General features: G+C 39.9%; 1 protein-coding gene across 4 annotated transcripts in view; it reads right to left on the bottom strand.

Annotated features, from left to right (window-relative positions):
• The window catches only part of DMD (dystrophin), a 1,990,869-nt gene that overhangs the window by 693,186 nt on the left and 1,279,189 nt on the right, over window positions 1-18,494 (bottom strand). For all 4 annotated transcript variants that reach the window (XM_053655812.1, XM_037127036.2, XM_053655810.1 and 1 more), the window contains one exon: window positions 16,021-16,185. In XM_053655812.1, the coding sequence (XP_053511787.1) occupies window positions 16,021-16,185 (165 nt within the window). The remainder of the gene's footprint in view (window positions 1-16,020; window positions 16,186-18,494) is intronic.

The following is an 18,494-nucleotide window of genomic DNA, read 5'->3' as shown; positions in this document are numbered from 1 at the left end:
GGAAGGGGAGGGAGAAAAACAGGGAGAGAAACATTGATCAGTTGCCTCTTGTATGCACCCTGACCGGGGACCAAACCTACAACCTAGGCATGTGCTGTGACTGGGAATCGAACCAGTGACCTTTTGCTTTGAAGGATGACAACTAGCCCACTGAGCCACATGGGTAGGGCAAGAATGAAGTTCTTTCTCACTACCTAACATAGGGGCAGAGATCAGGGAGGAATAAATAAAGAAGTGGCATTTGTGGGAATCGTTATTTGACCCCAGGACATACCCACACAACTCCTCCTGCATATTTATTATGACCACTTGCCTACTTGTGAATCCAGGACAGTGTCTCTCAAAGCGTAGATCTCAGACCATCGGCATCAGTATCACCCGGGAACTGTATTTTAACAAGATCCTCAACTTATTTGCCCACATCAAAAATTGAGAAGCATGGCTCTGGAGAGCATAAAGTAGAACTGGGCATGCACAAATGTCAACTCTAGCATTTGAATTCATTTTCATACCTATCTTCTGGATATAACATATTCCCTTCAATCATACAGCTTTCGAATAAACAGCTTCATGGTCACAGTTTTTTGAGACAGACAAGTAACAAAGAGGGCTGTATTTTTTTTAAAGTTATGATTAGAAAAGTGGTCCTGCTTTCAGTGTTGGCATTTGCAAGCACACAGCATTTCTGAATGTATCTGAAATCTCAGCCTGCTATTTTCTGTCAACACTCACTGTCAACAAGGGTGGTGACTTGCAAGTTCAAGACCTTTCTCATTTAAACTCCACTGTTTCTAGCATTTTCTGCCTGCCAATCAAAGCCATCCCTTGGGCAATATAGTTGGTAGACCAGGTAGCCCACTCAGTCACTTAAACAAAAGTTGCCTGAAAACCATTGGAAGTGTTCCCATCTCTCTCCTCCACACATACTCATAAAGAGATGGCCTCCATATGCAGGGAAGAGCTTTCTGTTGGAGGGAAATTAAAAAATAATGATAAAATTGCTTCTGATATTCTCACACAACCTACTCCAAAGTATCATTATGGAAACCTGCTTTTAATAGAGCAAGTTTTCCACTGGAAAGACATCTTCCACTGGAAGACAGCTAAGTAAAAAATAAAAGAAAATTGTCGTGCAGTAAAAGCACGATTTCATAAAAGTACAAACAAGGTTTAGGGTGATAAATGGGTTTTTCAAAGTACATTTGGAGCAATAGGATAGTCAAGGAAAGGATAGTTCTTCTTTGGGAGAAGATAGTATAGTATGGGCAAGTGGAAACTAAGGGTGGGAACCCTTCGGTTACTCTTGGGTTTCTTGCATGTCCAGAGGAACTAATATTCTGATGGCAAAGAAGAAAACAAATAGCGATGAGAGGGAACTGTTAGTCAAGATGGGTAAAGAGATTAGAAAGTCCCCAGCTGCTCAGATCTAGATCAATTACATCTCAGGACACTAATAAAACCAAGAAGTCAAATGGCAGAACAGTATGGGTGGTGTGGAAGATTGGAAAAGTGCAGTTTTGATTTTCCAAAGGACCAAAAAAGGTGGGGAGGAAATTTGAAGCTTGCAAAAACGTTATTTAAGATTTGGCTAGAAAATGTAATTCAGGGAGAAGCCACGATGAGCCTTCTTTTTCAGTTAATGGAGTATTTTGGAAGAATGGGAGGTGGTTGTTAGAGATGCTTTAAGGGGAGAAACCATCATCACCACTACGTTCTGTTAGGGTGATAGAAAAAGGAGGCTGCTATTTACATACAATGCCCATTTACAATTTGTTTAAAACTGAATCTGCACTGACTGTAATTTTTCATCACATTGAGTTTCTGGCCACGATTGTTGTTTGCTAAGAAGGGCAAAGACCACTGCTATGCGACGCAAAGGTTTGTGGCAATATTTTCAGGTTTCACCTTAAGGTTAGAATGTTTCTGTTTGTCAGAAGAAACATTCATTAGAATCCTCATCGTAAAAAAACACATCTTTAAGTTGTAAACTGTTTTGGTCTGAGTAAGAAAAGGCCAGTAACCTAACAGAAACAAAAACTGGCAACAAATACCACAAGTGGGGCAGAGAAAAAGGAAATACTATTCTGAAACAGTTTTGGATTTGGCAAAAATTCATCCTCACTCAAAAGCAGAATGCAAATTGAAATTGCAGTGAGTTGTCATCTTTTTTTCATGCTTAGCAAAGATCAAATAGGTTGATGACACACTCACTGAGTGGGCAAAATTATGGAGAACAAAATCCCTCTTATTACTGATGGGAGTGCTCTATGAACGGCAATTTGGCCACATTTACCAAAATAACAAGCGGCATCTTGACCTAGCCATTTTACTTCTAGGAACTGATCCTGTGGATACACTTGCAGTGTGTGAAATGACATGAACAGAAAGTTATGCCTTGTCATGTTGTAGCAGGAACAAAATGCGGAAAAACAAATGGAATGTTCGTTAATTAGAATATTGGTCCTGACTGGTGTGGCTCAGTAGATTAAACTCTGGCCTGTGAACCAAAGGGTTGCTGGTTCGATTCCCAGTCAGGGCACATGTCTGGGTTGCGGGCCAGGTTCCCAGTGGGGAACATATGAGAGGCAACCACACAATAATGTTTCTCTTCCTTTCTGTCTCACTCTCTTCCCCTCTCTAAAAATAAAATCTTTAAAAAAGGAATATCGGTTCAATGAATTATGATACATCCTTAGGATATAACAGTATGCAACTGTATAAAATGAGAATGGTCTTAAAGTGCAATGATAGAAAATAATTGTCAGTATATATCATTAAGTAGAAAAAACACAGTGGAGAAACAATGTTTATAGTATTTTGCCAGCTGGTTTTTTTTTTTTCTTAAGAGAACAGGAAAAATAAAGAATACATGTATAAACAACACCCACGCATGTCCATTCTATCCTCGGAGCACTATCTAGGAAACTGATAACCTTGGCCATCTATGGGGAGAGAAACTGGGTGGCTGAAAGGTATAGACATATGGGAGAAGTTATACCTTTTTATGCTTTTGTATTTTTAAAGATTTATTTATTTATTTATTTTTAGAGAAAGGGGAAGAGAGAGAAAGAGAGAGAAACATCAATGTGTGGTTGCCTCTCACATGCCCCCACTGGGGACCTGGCCTGCAACCCGGGCATGTGCCCTGACTGGGAGTCAAACTGGTGACCTTTTGGTTTGCAGGCTGGTGCTCAATCCACTGAGCCACACCAGCCAGTGGTGTGCCTCATCACTGCTGATCATCTTTTAAAGATCCAGTTCAGCATCATACGCTCCAGGGAAGCTTTCTTGAGACCAAAGCCCTATAAACTTTAATAAGTGTGAATATTTTCTGGAGGGCTTGTTAAAACACAGATTATTTTTTTTGTTTACTGAAAAAGTTTATAAATATTTTTATGTACTCTTTTACTTTTCCTTAAAGGCACAGGATGTCTTCATCTTGCATCAGTTACGTGGACTCGACAAAGGGGAGAACAGAAACAGAATATACAGAATATGAGATGTCATGACGTCATGATCGGAAGTTTTCTACCTTTCACTCCACATTCTGAATAAGAAAACACAGATTTTTTGAGCTTGGGCCCATCTACTCCGCTTCAGTAGGTTCCTGGAGAGGCGCGAGGATTTGGATTTCTAACAAGCTACTTGGTGACGCTTCTGCCGCTGCTGCTGCTGGCCTAGGGGCCACACTTCAGTAACTCTGCTCTGAACAACAGTTTGGCTGGGGTGGGTACTAATCCTTTGGGGCTCTTAAAGCATCCTATAAGTGCACTTGCTATACTGCATTGTAAATGTTCCTGCATTGACACGGAGGCATATTTGTACATCAGCTCACCTCTAAGTAAATTGAGAATGAGGGCCAAGTTAACATAGTAGGACCTTGCAGTTCATTAACAAATGATTTGTTAGTTGAATAGAAATTCCAATAGCTTAGCCTCATGTCTTTTTCTGCCTGAAGGGGTTGATCTGGGATACAAGCAAATGAAGTTCATGGGCATTTCAGCAAAACATTTGATAGAGTCTCCAAATGAATGCTTATGGGTGGAAAATGGAATAAAATGAACTGGGGAGGAAATTGAGCCATAACAGTTTGGCAACTGATTGAACAACTGGCAAAGGAAATGGAGGGTTGAACTGATGTCAAAATAGCAAGAGATTTCTTCCACTGATGTGATGCAGGGATCTGGGGTAGGGTTCAGTCTATTTGAGAACTTTTTCGAAACATAGATAAAGTTAGAGAAGGCAGATATATCATACCTGCAGTTGAAAAGAAACTAGAAGATTGCAGTATGCATACTGGGTGATGGAATAAGGACCTACAGATCCTTGCCTCTCCATCTCTACTCATCAGCCAGACTGATGGGTTAACATGTGGATTAAAGCTCTGAGTAGCCTGGGGTTAAGTACAAGTTTCCTTTTTTGGGGGGTGAGGAGGGGGAAGTTAGTGGTGGGGCAGAACCACCAGAACTGAGTCTTCAGGTTATCCACCTTGGTAGATAAACCTGAGCAGGTCTGGGGAAGGGGCTGACAGCCCTGTATCTATTTCCAAAAAGTAGACTTGCCCAAGGGCAGGAAAAAGGAAACGTCAGGTAGAAACAGCGCACGTGAAAAAGAACTGGCTATTTTAGACACTAATAAGCCCAGAAGGAGTCAACAGTGTGATATTGTACAAGTACTGACGCGGGAAGGGACTGCGCATGGCTTTTAACCGCATGGACTGTGGGGAGGTAAGCCTGGTGGTGTTATGGCGGCCTAACAAGTGGTCAGCTAGGGATCGTGCTGCCCCTTGTGTCTTCTCACAGAAGGCTCGTCTCTCCTAGAACAGCCATCTTCAGACAAGGGTTCAGACAAAGGCTTTCCTAGGTGTACCAGGACGATAGATGGTATGCACAGAATCAGTTACCAGATTCTTAGCTCCTATGAGGGATTTTTGTCTCGGTTGGTTCTTGTGGTATGCACGCCATTCCAGTGATCATTCCCACTTTTTGTCACATTGTGGCAAAAGTGAAAACTTGAAAACTAAATGTTCATTGACCACTTTTTGCTTAATAATAGTCCCCTACTTTACAAAATAAAAGCACACTCCCTCTGATATATCCCAATGGAGATCCGTGCCCAAGGCATGCTTATGCCAAATCTAAATACAATTCAAAACACTGATGACTGGATTCTTCTTTTCATCAAGGTACCATTAAGCACTTATCCACCCATCTCATTAATAAATGCATTTTTAATAGAAATCTGAGTATGTTTAATATTACCCACATTTCCATATATTTAGGTAATTTAGTTTTTGCTAGGTATGCTTAGTATTAATAACGGTAGCTCCAACTCAATGTAAAGGATTTAAAAAAATATCTAGAGCCCCATAGTCACAGGAAATTGTTTTGAAAAATTGAATTTAAATCCACATAGATGTACTTGTCATACAGAATATGATAGAGTGGTTAATAAAAGACTTAGTAGCATAAATATATATGACATTAAGATACAACTCTTTGGAAAGTAGAATGGAAATATGATTTAAAGAAAAAAGAAGAATGATATGAAACTTCTATTTATTAAAGATGAGCTTCTTTCATGTATTTTAAGTGGATGATGGGAGATATCATATTGCTATAGTATTTGGATTCCACTGGATACATTCAAAAGAGTAATGCAACATTTTTAAATGTCAATATTTTACAGCATGCCAGGGGAGAAAAAGAGATGTCTACTTTAAAATGTGCAAGAGCATAGGTTTTTTTTTTTTTTTTTAACGACTTTGAGAGTTTTATAAGCAGAATGCCGTGCGGAGCACTGTGATAGAACTTAGCAGTGCAGGAAACTGGAACCGCCATTCCGCTTCCCCCTTGGCCAACAAGTGTTAACCCTACTTGAAACCCATTCCAGGAATTCTCATTTCAAGAAACTCTTCTCCAGTTGATAATCTTCTTATACGGGCAATTTGGTTTGGTGAAACATGGCCACCTCATAACTATTTGCAGTTTTTTTGGAGTGGTTTTTCTTTGCAAAATTAAGTTTTATACTTAGGGGCTCTTATCAAAATTTCAGCTACAACAAGAAAGGTCCCATCAACCATATCTCACTATTGCCTTAAACAGATATATTCCTGCCTTGGCTTTACCTTAATCCAATTGAGTCCTGGGATACTTGGCTGCGTTTTTCATTTTTAATGAGGAGGAAAGTCAGGTTAAAAAGAGTAAGTTAAACAATGTCATAAATCCAGGAAGTGTCAGACCTGAGATTTGAACTTGCATTGTTTGCTTCTCTTCCTATTGTCATGCTACCTAAATTCTGAAATGGTTTTGGGAGTTGCATACAGAGGGTGAAAAGAGGAAGAATTATGATCCCTGGTGTTCAAAGAGAAAACTTGATGCTGAATGCTGCTTATCTCCAAATTGAAGCAAAATCTTCAAGGCTTTACTGGAGACAGACTCATCCTTTTGCCCAGATACAGCCTAAACTTGTGGGAATTTTAAATTTTCGGTAAACCTCTGTGTAGTAACATGGTGAATGAGGATGGTGTGCCTTTTTGTCCAGTAACTTTTCTCCACTATTTTCAGGACACCGTCCATAGAAACAGACTCCCACCTAATAGAAAACACTGAAACAATTTTCTAGGGAAACACGCATGACACATAAAAGAAGCCAGTGTTCTCTTTGCTGTTTCTCACCTCCCCAATACCACATCTTAAGAAAAATGAAAACAAATGAAATCAGAAAGCATATTCAGTTGAACTTGAGCTGGTACGCGTCTATCAAAGGGAATAACTATACGGATGTGAGTGATCACATTCCAAACAGTGAACTAGGTAGCGTACACCTCTGAAAAGCTGATTTTGTGAACAGTGGCCACATTCCTAGCTGACTCACTGGGGTTCTGTTGGGGAGTCCAACTGAAAATCCAGTGTTCTGGATAACAGGCTTTGAAAGCATGGAAAAGGACAGGTTTTAATTCTTAGCATTCTGAGTATACTAGCCAGGTTGGGTTAGAGTCCCAGACTTCTTTGAAAGCAACCACTGGTTTGTTTCTTTATTTATTTATCTGGAAAAAAAACCTTATTAAAGGGATGTGAATTATACCACACAACATGATAAAAGTGATGGATATGATTTTTGCCTTTTATTTTGCAACATGGACAACACAAATCCCGCCTCACATCAAGACAGGCTCTGACCACACCCATCTCTGTGCCCCTCAAGCTGGAGTGTGGATCCCTTTGTAGGACTAGGGGGAGTGGTCTGGATTGCCAGGATATGAGGGGGGTTGTGGCCTAGATGGTGTGATTTGAGGGGAGTTCTATTCATCTATTCTAGTTGGATCCAGACAGATGATATATTTCCACCAATAGATTCATTCCAGAGGGTCAATGAATGAGAGCCCTGTCCCATAAACATCATATCCCTGGTAGGGGCAGAACATGTCTGTAAAATCAGTCTTTCACCCTTTAGAATTTCTACATCTAAGAACTTTTCTTTACCCAAGGGGACCTCAACAGGCTTGGGCGAAGGGATGGGGACAGAAACAGACTGCTTTGGGTGATGGGCGCCCAATGCTGTGTGCAGACGATGTTTTGTTGAGTTGTACACTTGAAACCCCTATGGTTCTGCAAACCAATGTCACACCAATACATTCAATAAAAAATGAGCTTTAGTGTCAACAGTATACTAATGCAAAACTGGAGTTTAATTTTGTCTTTATTACGATGCCAAACTTTTTTGGATTATAGGTCTGTTCTTCATAACGTTTTTCTTTACCCCTTGAGCAATCCACCTCGGCAATGATTCTGTGTCTTACCAGAATAATTTCCTGTGCTCTCTGTTGATTTTATTATGCCCTTGATTAGTGAAAACAGCAAAGTCTTCACCAGTGAAGTCTCTCACTCTAGTGAAAGGGCCAGGGTCTTTTTAAAACCATATTATCTCCTATATTTATTTTGAAATCTTTCACTGTCACAGGGTAAGCAGCCATTGTATCAGTGGCCCATGATGCTATTTAACAAAGTATTCAAACTTTTTCACATTTCTGGCAACTTTTGATATTTTGCTTCCTACAAATCAAATCCTTGATGAAATTTTAACTTCAAACTGACTTGAAAATCTTTTTTTAATGTATATATTTTAAAGATTTTATTTATTTATTTTTAGAGAGAAGGGAGGGAGAAAGAGAGGAAGAGAAACATTAATGTGTGGTTGCTTCTCACACTCCCTCTACTGGGAACCTGGCCTACAACACAGGCATGTGTCCTGACTGGGCATCAAACAGGCGACCCTTTGGTTCGCAGGCCAGCACTCAATCCACTGACCTACACCAGCCAGGGCATGAAAATCTTAAAAAGATTAGCCTTGACCAGTGTGGGTTAGTTGGTTGCATGTCATCCTACAAAGCAAAAGGTAGCCAGTTCAATTCCTGGCTGGGGCACAGGCCTGGGTAGCGGGCCTGTGTGCAAGAGGCAACAGATTGATGATGTTTCTCTCACACATTGTTTCTCTCCCCCTCTTTCTCCCTCCATTCCCCTCTCTCTAAAAATAAATAAATAAAATCTTCAAAAAAATAAAAAGAAAAACATCTTACAAGGTTCCTTCTCTCACCTTGTAGAAAGAGAGCTACTAAATATAATTAGGTGGATTTGATATGCTGAGTTGCATGAAAAGCATCATCAAATAGGAAGGGATGCTTCACCTTCCGTAGGTGATATTTATATGGGTCAGATGTTATTATTGGTATAAACATTCCAGTAATGGGACCATTTGTTAATGCCCCCACTGTGCATATGTCCTGCTGCTACATTGCCTAATATTACACAATGGTATAACGTTATCAGTCCTAATTCCAGTCCTAATCAGTCATGTTAAAGTCATGACTTTAACATGTTTTGTGCCACAGAAACAATCACATTTCTTTATCACATGGACTCTCATCAGGTCTTTAACGATGGCAATTTGAAGACTTTTGTCGTTGACACGTAGCTGTTGTTTACTCTGAGATTTCCCTGGAAGTGCTTGTAATCAGCAGCAGGCCAGGATGCTGGTTTTCAAGAAAAACGAACTACCTCAGAGACCCATGGAAAGGGCCATGCCAGGACCCCCGGGCACATGCTTCTGGTAGCATTGCTTAAATAACTTTGAGACCATTCCACTGGCCTGCCACAGCATTTCCAGAACTCCGGTAGAGAAGCTGCTGGGATTATGATGCTGCTGACCCGAGATCACGCGAAACAAGAATCAATTACATGGAAACTGAACGAACTGATGAAGGATTATTTGACTAGGGCTTTTGTTTGCAACATTGCTGATGCCTTAATGTTCTATTTTCTGGATATAACAGACTCCTTTTCCTTTTCTCTCAAGCTACCTACACCTCATAGAGATTCAGTAGATTATAGTTTTGTAAACAGAAGTGGAACAGTTATCTTTTTCTCCCTGCTCAATCTCTCCAGAATTCAGAAATACTTATTGAGTATTCTTATTTTCATGGTGATACAGTCATTAGTATAGGTTCAATACAAAAATCTGTCCTCATACCAGGACAGAATCGAGAAAATTAGTTATATAACAAAGGCTTTGATTGGAATGTTACTTTTGAGAGTGATGTGCATAAATTTAGTTATGACAAGAGAGTTTTAAGGAATCACTTTTGCCTTTTTGAAGACAATGCTTCAAAAGCCCTTTTGGGAAAATGGACCTAGTACCGGGCATACAGGAAGTCCTGACTTACGGGTGAATACAGAAGGCTACTTTCTGGCAGGCCCAGAAATCCTTTGGATACTTTGAGGACTTTGAGAAGAGAGGAATTCACCCAAGTCTACAGGTGCAGAGGGAAGATTAATGGTGAGATCTTGGCTGGGTTTTATATATCCTCTTGAGGCTTTTAAAAGTCAAATCAAAGATTCTTTATGAAAAGCTTCCAGCAAAAACATCTCTTAAAAGGCCAGCATGTTCCATCACTATGCCTGCTGGCCCTGTGTAAGTCAAGAGCCCTGCCTTATTTTATAAACAAGAATAATCTTGAGTATCTGATCAAAAGACAGGTGACTGTAGACAAAAATTTTGTTTCCATAGGAAACTAGAGCGCCCCCTTGTGGGTTATTAGAGTCTAGTCCTGCTCATTGTCTTTGAGCTATGTTCAATTTCCTTGTAAAACTGCATGATTTTGTAATCGACCTGTCAGTCGGACTGGATCCTGCCTTCTTACACATTTCTCAGTTCTCACCAATTTTTCCATTCTTCTGGCATCCTTTAATATCTGGCTACCATGCTCCGCACTAATGTTTCCCATTTTTCTCCTGTTCTCCTGACTTGGCAGTACTGAGGACTAAAATCCCTGATCTTCATTCTCACTCTAGGTTGTCTTGCAATTGAACTTTCGCCCCAGGATCTAAAGGAGCCCTGACAGCTCAGGCCGGACAACTCAGCAGACTTCAAAGGACTCATCAGCACAGTACATTATGTATGGACAACCTTCAGGCCAGGGGCTGCTGCCGGCTGGGCAGCTCTCTCACAGCCATCATGTTCTGCTCCAGGAAATACCCGTGACCGTGGACGATCCTTCCCAAACCTCTCTGATGTTGATGCTATTGCTGAAAGCACTCAAACTGTCAGGAAATGACCCCTGCCATCTTTAGTCCACCATCAAAAGATGCTCCCCACCTATGCTCTAGGGATCTTTTTAATTAGTTCCTGGGTTAATCGTCAAATTAATGGCAATTAATCTTTGATTTTCTTCTAACTTCCCCAGGAGATCCCTTTCATTAGGTTACTGGTCGCTCCCACCATCCAGCCAATCTCCTCTCCCTACTGATTCTCAATGTCAGTTCATCGAGCCCTTCAGTGACAGAAAGCTTCTGTAATGAAGTACATGGACTGGCTCCCCTGAGTGTCCGACTGTCCTGGTTTCCCTTGAACAAGACAGAGGCCCCGACAAAGATGTGTTAACATTCTCCTTAGCTTGACTAGTCTTTAGACACATTCCTGTCTGATTATGGGCCCAGCCTCACTTTTCTTAGCACATTTACCTTAGTTCCCTGTTTGGAATGTGATCATTCACATCCAAATAGTTATCCCTTTAGGCAGATGTGTACTAGTTCAAGTTCAACTGAATATGCTTTCTGACTTTGTTTTTATTTTTTTCTTAAGAGGTGGTAACGGAGAGCTAAGAAACAAAGAAAAGGAGGACACTGGCCTCTTTTATGACTCACGTGCTTTCCTAGAAAAATGCTCCAGTGTTTTCTATTAGTCAGGAGACTATTTCTGTGGAAGGTGTCCCGAAAATAGTGGAGGAGAGTTATTGGATGAAAGGAGTAAGGACAACATCCTCACTTGCCATGCAACTAGGCAGAGGTTTATTGTAAATTCCTCTCCTGCTTCTTTGACAGGTTTATCTACAACCCAGGCAGGTCTTTCTCAAGGACCTGAGAGCCATCCCCAAAATGTAGATATCAGGAAGGATAGCACCCAGTCTCCCCGTCTCCATGAGAGGACAGTAGCTTACCTTCCGTAAGTGACAATTAGTGGACGGAGATGGCTTCATCACATTAACCAACCTCCCCTCTCTACTGTTCTCTCTGTACTTTTCCCCTAGCTCATCCCGATGCTTAAAATCCTTCCTGCCTTTTGTTTCCATGCAAGCTCCATTCAATCTGCCTCCCCTATTGCAATACTCTGGAATGAAGTCTCTCTTGCCCGCTAAGTTGTCTGGTACAATTTTTGTCATTGACAGCCCTCACAGCAACATGAACATGCACAGAGAGGGATTTTGGTGTTCACATACTGTATCATTCAGTCACTGCAATTGTGTCCTTTGGTAGTTTTTAGCATGGATTTGACTTTAGGGGCAATTAAGTTTCTTCCATAGTAAGGAAGAACCAGTAGAGTGGTATGTTGTGTTTATTTCTAGACCACGGAAGGAGAGGTATTTTTACGGAAGGGAGAAACCATCCTTGCCACCAATAGGAAAGCATTTCTGTCAGGAAAACTTAACATAAAATTACGTGCCCCCCCCGCCCCCGCCCCTGTAAAAAGTTTGGGAAGCAGTCGTTAGGCAGTTTTATGTCAGAGCAACAGTATACCTGCAGCTCATTACTGAAAACATTCATTAAAGATTAAAAACATAAGACCCTTTATAGACATTTTAACTGGTCCCTGGTTCTTAGCATTTAATTATCATTTCTAAAAATCTGAAATCAACATATTTCACGTCTAAATTGAGAGTACATTTGAAAATCAAAATTCAAAAGCATGCCTTCCAGTGGGCTCATGGATGGGAAAGGGTTGTGATTATGCCTAATTTTCACCCTCTACATCACGATCTCATTGATTATGTTTCTCGGCTTGCTAAGAGTTTTGCGAGGTGATTTGCAAAATGAATATTGCTATCTGCAGGATTTCCTGAATAGGAATACTCTGGGAGCAAATTGCACAACCCAAGTGACGTGCAGGCAATTTTCACTCCAGCACAAACAGTGTATTAGGACAGAAACCTTAAGGCTTTTTTTTTTCTTTTTTTTTTACAAATTTGGGTGTCATTACACAGCTAGCTGCATTTCATCAATAAGCACAAAGTGCCAGGCAGGCAAAAGTAAAGCTCACAGAGGGTATCTCATATTTTTCTAACAGGTATTCAGAATTTGACTAGAGAAGACAAAGGACCTGGGCGGCAAGACAGCTAGGCCATGGCCACCGCGGCCAGACTGGACCCCGCCCCCAGGCCACTTAAATTTAGGAGATGGTACCTTGTCCATTGATGTTCTTTGCATGAACTCATTTCTTAGATTTTTTAAAAAGGTGTCTCTTTCTCAGCATTAAAAATAGGGACATGGCCCTGGCTGGTGTGGCTGAGTAGATTGAGTGCTGACCTGTAAACCAAAGGGTCACTCATTCGATTCCCAGTCAAGTTTCATGCCTGGGTTGCGGGTCAGGTCCCCAGTAGGGGGCGCACAAGAGGCAACCGCACATTGATTTCTTTCTCCCTTTTGTCCCCTCTGTCTAAAAATAAATAAATAAAATCTTTTAAAAATATGGGCACGTCCTCAAAGCTGTTTAAAAACTTTATTTTTGGTTTCCAATACTTTAAAGTTAAGCCAAGTGCATTTTCCAATCTTTCTTTCACTGAAAAAGAGTTTAATCTCTTTAAGCAGAGGGTTGTAGCAGGTTGTAGAGCCTAAGACCACATATCTTACAGCAGAAGAACTCTGTGCACCCTCAATAACTCATTTTTTAGACAGTGACTAGAGATAACAAGACAGGGAAATAAAGAACTAGGTAAGTTAGTTAATTACATAAGTCACTACTTCCTGATTTCAACAAGCTAGGGGTCTGAGAATTATGGTGGCGGGGGGAACTCTCAAGTCATTTTATATGTGATTTTATGATCTCCCCCTTGGATATAGCTTCTTCTTAAGCAGAAGCAAAAGGCTAAAGGGACATTTTTGAAACCTGTACTCTAGAGATGAGAAACTCAGAATGTGCAGAGAGGATTGAAGCCAAGGAGTTTTACTGCCAAAATAAAAAGAAGCTGTGTATCCCCTCAGTGAGTTAGACCAAGTTGCAGGAGACAAATATCATGATTTTCTGAAACAACACACAACACCGAGAGTGGTGCCTTGAAGCTTTGATAAAGAACAGTGACTCACAGAGCTGATGGTGGCTTCCACTCTAAACTGCAGGATCTCATTTGGCAGAACCTTGTGAGCCATGGACAAAGGCCCAGTGAAAGTTCTCAGCATTTGAGAGCCATTCTGGGGGCAAAGACTGGGACCAAAGTCACTGTGGTTGAGTCAACGGTTCCCATTGGTAGTCTACGACTTTGTTGTCTTTTAAATATATTTCACATACAGAGATAGCTAATACTGAATTTGGTTGCCATTTTCATGAAGAAGCACATTTTAAATGAAGAGGATGTTACAAAGTAAAGGAATGTGCTTTCATCTGTGTTACAAAAAGAGATTTATGATGGGGAACAAAGAGTATATGGTCTTTCCTCCTTAGAATACTAAGTGAAGGCAGATTTAAGAATATACTAGATCCAAAGTAAGTGAGAATCTGGCTGGGGTCATTGTTTATTGGACCAAGTTACTGTACTTCTTCACTGAGATTTATTTACTGGGTAATGAGAATTCAGTACTGATGCGAAGCAGTTGCACTGAGAATGGCTGCTTTTAAAACACCTCTGAGGATGCCATGTACCAGGCTAGGTGGAAATACTCAGGAATCCCAGAACTGCTGGGTCCGCCTGCATGGTGATGTGGTTTCACGCCCATCCAGGCTTGTACCTGTGACTACACATGACCCAAATACATGGCGACTGGTGCATCAGAAGCCACTCCCTGGTGTCAAGACCTCAGGGTGCCGTCACATCATGCAGGGTGTGTGGTTACCTGTCCTGTATACTCCCTCCATGTTCATGTCATCTGTTCTGGGTAAAGTTTATTGTGACTCAAGCTGAATCGTCAAACGGAACCCAATGCCATCCCGCTGGTTGAGCAGCCTGGGTTGAGCACTAATGAGATGAGATGTACAGGTGACTTACACCATGTTTTCTGCTCTGGCTATCAGAGTGGGAGGTTTAACTATCAGGAAGAGGTGGGGGAAAAGCAGTGGAGTGTACTTTGCATTTTAGTTATATCGAGGCACGTGCTCTCTCTCTTTCTCTATCTTGACTCAAGCCCACCTCTCCTAAACTTCTAATTTTCTTTTCTGGATGAGCTCCACACTGTTCAAATCCTTGACTTATTTCTTTGCAAAGTAGCAACTCTATGGAGATAAAAAATGTTAGATGGCTATAATCTTAGAAAGTAAATAAATGGAAGAATTCGGGTTGGTCAATTAAAAGAAAAAAAATTGACTTAAAGATGTTACTGAACATATTGAGTCCAGAATTACCCACTACATTAGTTAATAGATTGTACTTTCCATTGGCTTGGTCAATAGGATTGCATGTTTAATGTTGTTGGCCCCTAGGAGATGCAAACTGGGACATGCTGTTGGGACATGTCCCTAGAATGTGATCCTGGGAAGGGACAAAAGATAGAAATAATCACTGTGGATGGGGGACACTAAAAACAGAAGTGCTTCTGTCCAACTGTCTGAACCATAGGCTTACCTGTAATAGCTCATTACCATTCTGCCTGACTTGTTAAGCATCTTTATTGGTTGACTCAAAACTACTAACAAGTACTCAGCATTCACTGAGCCCTGGGTTGGGGTATTCCAAAGTAAGGGGGATAAGGAACAGAGAAAGATGCCTTCTGTGATCAAAGAACTGTGATGAGGTAGTCAGGTCTGAAAATTTAAGTGAAAGTCAATGGGCAAAGGCTACTGGAGATGGACAGAGAGGTTTATAAGGAATCCTAAAAGTATTTTTTAGTCTACTTGGGATACAGAGGAAAGCTTTGAAGAAGCAATGATATTGAATTCCATCTTGAAAGATGGAAGAAAATCCATCATGAGAAAAAAAGACAGAAGTCACTTAAAGAAGATCAAGAAGAAAGACATGGTGAGAAGGAACATGCATATAAAGATACCATATAATCTGCTGGGGCTAGAATATAAGGAGAGGTTGTTGACAGAAAAAGAGGAGAGAAAGGTAAATTGGAGTTGGTCTGGCAGGGTGTTATGAAGTCTACTAAAGAGTCCATACTTTATTTTGTAAGAACCTAATCTCCTCATGACCTCAGTTTTAGATAATGAGTCTAGAAACATTTACTTAGTGCAGTTAAAGGAGGGATGGAAAATGAATATTGTAGTAGCAGATATGATGAAGGCATTGCACATCTATGTGTGTTGTAATGCACATCTATCATATAATGATACTATGCTATGAATAGGTAACATTTTTACAGTGCTATGAGTTCAATGAATACATAAGTGCTGGTAAATGCTGGAAACAAACAGAAAATGTGAGTCAAATAATAATAACCAACATAACAACAACGATAATGATGGCGACAAGTGAGAAACTTAGTTCACTGATATTGCCACTCGTTTGGAAAACAGTATTTAAAGTAACAAGTCCCCTACCTTAAGGTCAAATGGTCCTGTTTGATTTGGTTGATTGAGAATTTCCAACTGACGCCTAATAGGAGACAGCCACAGAAGCAGATGATTTAATTGCTCTTCGATCTGGCCAAGATCTTTTATGTGAGCCTCAGTTTCTCCTTGTTTCACAGGTAAATCTCTAGACACCTGAAAGGAAATAAAAGGGAAAGGTTCTCATGATTTGAATAAAAAAGGGGAATCCTTTTGCACTGTTGGTGGGAATGCAGACTGGTGCAGCCACTGTGGAAAGCAGTATAGAGATACTTCAAAAAATTAAACATGGATCTGCCTTTTGACCCAGTGATCCCACTCCTGGAAATATATCCAAGGGAACCCAAAACACCAATTGGAAAAAAGGAAAACCAATATTTTCAAAACTTCTTTGTCATAAAATGTTATAGAAATATACTGTATTTGGTATTTTAACAGCACGATATTGATTACTGACATGGGTTACATGTTAGGATTTAGTTTATATATAACAAATCATTGATTGGTAGTCTTTCCCAAAATTCTTCACTCAGAAAACAATAAGCCTTTTCTTGGAAATTGAAACACATACGCACACAAACAAAAATGCAACCCCAACCAATAGAATTAAAGAATTGTATTCTTCGCTTAACCACACTCACTTATTAAACATAATGGTGTGTTGTGTATTACATGCCTGACACTGCCTTTACACTTGCTTCTAACTTTCCTTTATGTTAACAAAAATTGCACAAGGAAATTCTTTGATGTACAATGAAAACTGACGAGGCAAGCATTTTTGTGAGTGCTACTTTGTGGGCCCTAGTACAGCCGAGTAAAACAGAATGAAAAGATTAAAATGAAAAGTAAAGACATCATTTGGGTTAGAGTAGAATACAAGAGAATGACAACACCTTATTTTTATTGAGGGCTTACTAGGACCGAGCACCGTGTTTGGAAATTTCACATTTATTGCCTTCTGTAATCCACTGAATAACCCTATGATACAAATACTGTTATTATCCCAATTTTATAAATAGATGATAACACTGGGGTTGAGAACGTGAAGTCACTTGGCAAGCAGTACGAGATGCTGTTCGGCACTGTGGGGTCTAGAGTTAGGCGGCTTTAATTCCTGGTTCCAGCACTTTTCTGGCACATTAGCCAAGTTCTTTAAAGCCTTCTCTATAGAATGAGGCTAATGATCGTACTTGCCTCATATGGTCACTGTAAGTATTGAAAGTAAATAGTTTCGTATTGTACGCAGGTGTTAACGTCTAGAGACAGTAAAGTCATTATGAAGGTTGCTCAAGTTCAAGTGTAGGCAGAGAACCAAGGTAGGCAGGAGTAAAGCCTTTTTCTTCAGATTATCAAGGTCTAGCGCAGAAACAAAGAACGTGAACCTGCCATGGCAACTCTTCATACTGTTAATACTATGATAATACTAGAAATATAAACATTAATGTATAAATATACATTGTAATAGGAACACAAATGTTGTAATGCACATCTATCATATAATGATACTATGCTATGAATAGATAACATTTTCCGGTAAACTAATAAATATGCTAATATACTAGTACATCATCTAAACAATGCCTCCTTACTTTGGAACAACTGCTCCAATACTTACATAGCTTGGGACTTTGAAATGGTAAATATTTCAAAAAGCATGATGTGTGAAAAGCATGGTATATAACTGTATGATCTTAATGACATAAAAATGGAGGCTCAGTTGTGGAGATACATGGGGGCCTTAGAAAAACACATCGAATGGTAAACTGCTTGTGGCTATGCATGACTTTGTTCTTTGCCTCTTGTGTTTTTCAGTTTCCTATTTTATGCACGTTGCCATATTTTGCTGGGTATAATGTGCACCCACATTTTGGCCCAAACTCTGAGGAAAAAAATCTTTCATTTAAATTTTTAAATTCAATGATTTATTTATATTTAGATGCTTGCTTTTTGCATTCTAAAGGAATTTTAGCATTTATTTTTGAACATATGCTACAAGAAATGTCATGTAACAAACAATTATGAAACATAAGCAAGGCACAAGGTATTGCAGGTACTACTCATATATAATGTGCACCCTTATTTTTCCCTCAAAAACGTGGGCAAAAAGTATGCATTATATATGGCAAAATACAATCACTTCAAAAACATGTTACTTTAAAAACCTAAAAAAGTAAGTAAAAGAACTAACTAATGAAAATTATGTTCTTTTCTTTAACCCAAGAGTTGTGGGGTGAGAAGGAAATATATTAATAGAGAAAATAACTAGCCAATTAATTTCTAGGGGAATGGTTTTTTTTATAAGCTCTTAGTATAGGGAGACTATGTATACTGAAGTGTGTTGAAATACACTCAGACATATTACATACAATGCATGTGAATGCATGAGTAAAGGGTTAACATCCAGCCTGGACTGATTCAGAGCAGCCTGGGCCAGACCTTAGGTTCCCACAACAATGCTTCCTTGG

The sequence above is a fragment of the Artibeus jamaicensis genome, unplaced genomic scaffold, assembly GCF_021234435.1.
Source record: "Artibeus jamaicensis isolate MK-2021 breed Jamaican fruit bat unplaced genomic scaffold, CSHL_Jam_final scaffold_1283, whole genome shotgun sequence".
Lineage (NCBI taxonomy): Eukaryota > Metazoa > Chordata > Mammalia > Chiroptera > Phyllostomidae > Artibeus > Artibeus jamaicensis.
The sequence above is the reverse complement of the archived record's forward strand: the minus strand, read 5'-3'. Positions and strand labels throughout refer to the sequence as shown.